The following is a 5,458-nucleotide window of genomic DNA, read 5'->3' as shown; positions in this document are numbered from 1 at the left end:
TCGAAACATGTCGTAATTTTTAAAATATGTTTTACAGCTTATATACCTGAAATTTGACTTTTGATCTTTTGTTTTTGTGGAATATCCTCTTAATAATGAATCTAAATTTAAATTCAATTCATTTTTTCAAGTAGATATGAGATTGAATCTATCCAACAACTGCATTTTTATTTTAAAAAAGCTTAAATGAGCTTAACAAATGTATAAATAGCATAATATACCCATCTCTTTGAGGGAAGAAAACCATGGGCAATAATGGGTACGATTCGGGCAATAATAAATGAGGTCATCCTTAGTGCTGAGCAAAATTCTAAGTTTGATTCGAAAATTGAAGTTTAATTAAGCTATGGAACACTGCATTACAGCCTAATTATGTACTATATTATCTTCCACCATAGCTGCTATCGAAGTAATGGGCTGCAGATACAAATATGCGACCCAACTACCGTGTTCTAGCCGCTTGATTAGTGAACGTCGGAATAGTTTCGAAATATTCGGTATAATCAAACGCACCCAGTAGGGACGTGACGTATGATCCGTAACACGGAAGTTTAAAACCCCAATAACATTAGGCAAGGAACAACCAAAGAACGAAATATAGCACTTATCACATGTTGTAGCAGATTTAATCATGGCCACTGCTTCATTTGAACACGTGAGTGAAGGTAAATCTTGCTGTCCGATATGTTTAGGAGACTTTAAGTTACCCAGACAGTTGTGGTGTATGCACACCTTCTGTCAGGTGTGTTTACAGGACTTTATTAACTCTAAAGTCGCCCAGGTAAAAGAACGGAAGGGGTTTGCTTGTCCAATATGCCGTAATGTTATTCGTCCTTCGGATGAGGATAAACCAACTAGTGTTTGGGCATCCTTGTTTCCGCTGAATACAGTTCTGCAAGCTATGTCAGGAAACCTAACAGCGAAAGCAGACAGACCATGTGAAGTGTGTAACACTAGGGGAGCTTCAAGTCAAGCGGTTAGTGTCTGTGTTGATTGTAACGAGGTCATGTGTGAAACATGTGAGAGCGTCCATCGTGGACTAAAGTTATGTACAAATCATACCATAATTACAGTGGAAGAATTCATGAACAATCCCCAGACCGTAATGAAATTCGCAGAAGGATTTAACTGCTCCGAACACGCTGGTAAGGAAATTGAATTTTACTGCAAATACCATAAAATTGCTTGCTGTGGCACGTGTTGTATTCTCCATCATAGAAATTGTTCCAACGTTTCCGAGTTGAAGAAAGAATTGTCTAGTCTACTTCGTGTGATGAACCTTGACAGTATTATCGACCAGATGAAGAAATTAGAGGCTCATCTTAAAACGTTTATGGAGATAAATGAGTCTAACATTAGTCTCCTTGAGTCCCAGGTTAATAATTTGACGACTCAGATCAGAGAACTGAGAAAGAAACTGAACGATGCCCTTGATGAGCTGGAAACAAAGGTGAAGATAGAAGGAAATAGAATCTACAAAGAAGAAATGATAAGAAAACAGAAAGAGAACCACGAATGCGAGTCCATAATCAGTGCAATCAGAAATTCTTACACACACGTAGAAGCAGTCAGGAAATATGGAACTGATACACAACTATTTCTGATAGTGGAAAAGATGACATCACAACTGACGGCATACAGAGACCAGATCAGAGAAAAGTATCGGCAAACAGACACCCTGACATTGCAGTTAGAATTTGACCCTCAGCTGTTATCTCTGTCACAAAGTGAGGGCAGAATGCTTTCGAGGTGCGTAGAAAAGAAAGTACAGAAATTCTTAAATTGGCCTGACATTAGTGTGCCTATGAGAGAATATTCAGTGACAGCTATTCATCTGCAAATTCCCTACGGCAACGATCCATTCTACAGTGGTATGGCATGTCTGCCAAACGGCCAAGTGATAATGACTGATTATAATAATAGGAGCGTGCTTCTGCTGGACTTGTCTTATAGTCTCATCACAAGCTACACGACGAATAAAGATATACAAGGTATCTGTCTGGTGACTGGCAGTGAGGTAGCATTACTGCAGAAGAATGACATTCAGTTCCTGTCTGTAAGGGACGGGAATATAAGACCCACTAGGGTGATAACCACAAAAAGCGATTGCTATGGCATTGTTGCCGCTAGAAATGGTGACATATTTGTGTCAGGTAGGATCCACGACTATTTCTGTTGGGGTCACATCAGTCTTGAAGGGCATGTGAAGTCATGGCATCAGTTTGTCAAACGAGCATCGAGACTAAATACCAGCATTGCTCTGGACTCATCTGACTCTCGTGTCTATGTCTCTGTATATGGACTAGATACTCTCTTTTGCTTCAATCTTGATGGCAGTCAGAATTTTGCCTACAGTTCAAAGAGTCTAACAAGTCCACGTGGTGTGGCTCTGGACAGAGATGACAATGTGTATGTCGTGGGACAGGGTTCAAGAAACATACACCAATTGTCTCGAAGTGGCGGTTTTCTCCGTATCATCAGTACCGAAGAACACAATAAACCCGTAAGCATTTCCTTCCTTAGAGATTATAGTGGATTTTATATCACGTGTTGGGACAGCAAAAGACTCGGTTTATTTAAGCTGCAATAGTACATACACACACACGCGCGCGTAGCCACCCACCCACCCACACAAACATATATATATATATATATATATATATATATATATATATATATAATTCAGATCAAGACAATAGTTTTTAAGGCTAAAACCAATGCTCCACATATTTTGGAGTTTACAATATTTATGTCTTGCACTCTATATACGAATTATTTAATTAACATATTTTTTTCTAATGATCCAAATAACATATTTTGAGTATTTCATTATTGTAACCTCTATTTTTTTCACATGTTTGAAAACTATAATACGTTATATTTGCTCGCTTTCCTGTTACAACGTTGCTTTATGTATGCTGGACAATGATATTTTAGGGCCACGATAACTTATTTTGCGATTTATTACTATTTTTAAAAAAAATATTTTCGGGGGGGGGGGGGGTTCTTACTTCAACTCAGTTACTTTAAAGAACTAAAATGTTGATAATGCATTTACGTGGACGATAAAATCGTGGCAATACTGAGGGACAGTTACTCTTCTTAAAAGTACAGGCAGGGACTTCCTTTCTTTATAAGTAAGAAGGTTTAACTGTTATTTCACTGTCAAGTCGTACACTTAAGGACAGTTTTTCGCTTTTTCGCGATAGCCTCTCAATCTATGGAATGTATACCGTGCATCTCTGACTACCAGCGTTCATTTCTTGTAATTGATAATGAACAATAATTTCTATGGTTGTCATATAAATGGTATAATTTCCATAAAATATGACGAAATTATTTGATATCAGTAACTGTAAGCCCAATGTACATAGTATATTAACATGTATTGTATTTTTATAGTCGTAAATGATGCAAGTCTTAAAATGTCACTTTTGTAATTAAATAGTCCCTTCAAAATGTCTTTTATATTGTCATTGTTCTTAGTAAATACGTCCAATCGCATTGTTCTTAGTAAATACGTCCAGTCACTTTGTTCTGAGTAAATACGTCCAATCGCATTGTTCTAAGTAAATCCGTCCAATAGCATTGTTCTAAGGAAATACATCCAATCGCAATATATTTTATATTGTTCCTGACGCTAATATTCAATTGGTGTTATCAACAATGATATTATTCCTATCATTATTCAACCAGATCAGTGGATGAATCCTAAAGTAGCCCAAAAACAATTAAAGCATTGTTTTGTTTGAATGCATCATTCAGATTTGTCAAAGAGGCCCAAAATATTTAATATGACTTTTCGACCGCATATTCTAAACATTCTGATAAATATTTTTAACTTTGAATTATCTTGGAGAAGGAACGATCTAATACTTGGAGACTCTTGTAGTAAAATACCGAAAAGTCATTATTTATATTATGTAAGAACAAATAGTAAAGGCGCCAGCTTTAAGTTAATATAATGAAACTGATGATGACATCTAAATATCAATCGAAGATTACTAAGGGTAAATCATTGAAAAAGATGATTTTAGTAATAATAAAACGATGGCATATCTATTCACTGATCTTGATAATATGCAATGAAAATGAGATACAGCGACACAGAGGCAAGCACAAACGTTCTCATAATATATCGAATGAGAGTTATTGATGCACCAGTGGAAAATCTTTAATCGTGTTATTTAAAAACAAGAGTATTATCATAAAATACAATATCACGTTAGTGTCAGTCTGACTCCTGGTCAGATTAAAAACCTTCAATCAAATTCAGCAAAAATCTGCGGAATGAAAATATCACTAAAGCGAGATCAGATCACGGGTGGTCAAAATAAATTATCATTATCAGAACGTCAACTTAAACATTTCAACATCGCTAAACAATTAAAAACAGGCGTCAAACTTGGTCTCTCTGCGGGTGCGATTAAAGACTCAATTAAAACAGGTGGTACTTTTCCACTTCTCGCGGCTATCCGGCATTAATTTTCTCAGGAGCACCTGCCGTAGCAAAAGCAGCCGCATTAGATGCTGTTGGAACCGCTGCTGGAATGGCATTAAAGAAAGCAACAGGTCGAGGATTTAAAAAAAGGAGGAACCGGATTAAGATTACCAGGATCTCATCGAGGAAGAGGTCTGAGGCTTCCAGGAACACATCGTTAATTATTCAGCATCAAATTTTGATTTACTTGATGCTACTAAACAACTAAACATAAAAAACTTCAGAGGTGTTTTTATGCGAGATCAATTGCCGGACCGACCAAACGATATTGAAACGGGTATTATTAATCTTCATAATAATTCAGGACCCGGAACTCATTGGGCGTCATACGCGGTTGATCCACGTGGAATCGTTTATTTCGATTCGTACGGGTTAGCTCCACCTCGTGAGTTTATCAAGTATGTAGCGCCACTTCACGCAGCGGTTTGGTTTTCAACGTTACCAACACAAACAATGACGGATCCGCCAATATGCGGCAGTGAAGTAATTAATGTACTCGACGCTATATCAAAGTCCTTCGCGGCACCTCATATAGTCGTGCATGATTATACAAGTAACCGCTTGGTTTTAAACAGATCTTAGATCTTACATAATGGTTGATATTTACGGAAGATCTTCTATCAAGGACAAGAAGAAAAAAGATGATACTGATTTGTCGAAGTACGCGACTAAAGATGAACTTGCTGAACCTGGCTGGAGTTGACCGAGATGAAGTTGTTGTTTTTCAAGACTTATACGGAAAACTAAAAACGAGCAACATCAAATGGAATAATATTGTTCGACGAGTACTCGGTGCGGTCACGGATAACATTCCAGTATTTACTGACGGCGGTAGAATCAGAGACTCAAATGTATCGTTTGCAACCATCAAAGATGAAATTGCAAAAAGTGTTGCTAATCGCTTAAAAATACCGGTGACATAATCACAAGTGAACTCAACATGAACGGAAACAAGAT

General features: G+C 37.2%; 1 protein-coding gene across 1 annotated transcript; it reads left to right on the top strand.

The window, feature by feature from the left end:
• The first annotated feature begins 551 nt into the window (after positions 1-551).
• On the top strand, positions 552-2,633 carry LOC149788741 (uncharacterized). The gene has a single exon (XM_089974838.1). It carries the CDS (start codon positions 632-634, stop codon positions 2,588-2,590), a length of 1,959 nt encoding a protein of 652 aa, XP_089830964.1. The 5' UTR covers positions 552-631; the 3' UTR covers positions 2,591-2,633.
• Positions 2,634-5,458: the final 2,825 nt, after the last annotated feature.

Source organism: Sinohyriopsis cumingii, chromosome 11 (assembly GCF_028554795.1).
Source record: "Sinohyriopsis cumingii isolate HCF-2022 chromosome 11, ASM2855479v2, whole genome shotgun sequence".
Lineage (NCBI taxonomy): Eukaryota > Metazoa > Mollusca > Bivalvia > Unionida > Unionidae > Sinohyriopsis > Sinohyriopsis cumingii.
Note: the sequence above shows the minus strand (reverse complement) of the source record. Positions and strands in the feature narration are given on the sequence as shown.

Excerpts from the sequence above, each read along its gene's own strand:
- LOC149788741 (XM_089974838.1), top strand. The coding sequence starts at position 632 with ATGGCCACTGCTTCATTTGAACACGTGAGTGAAGGTAAATCTTGCTGT.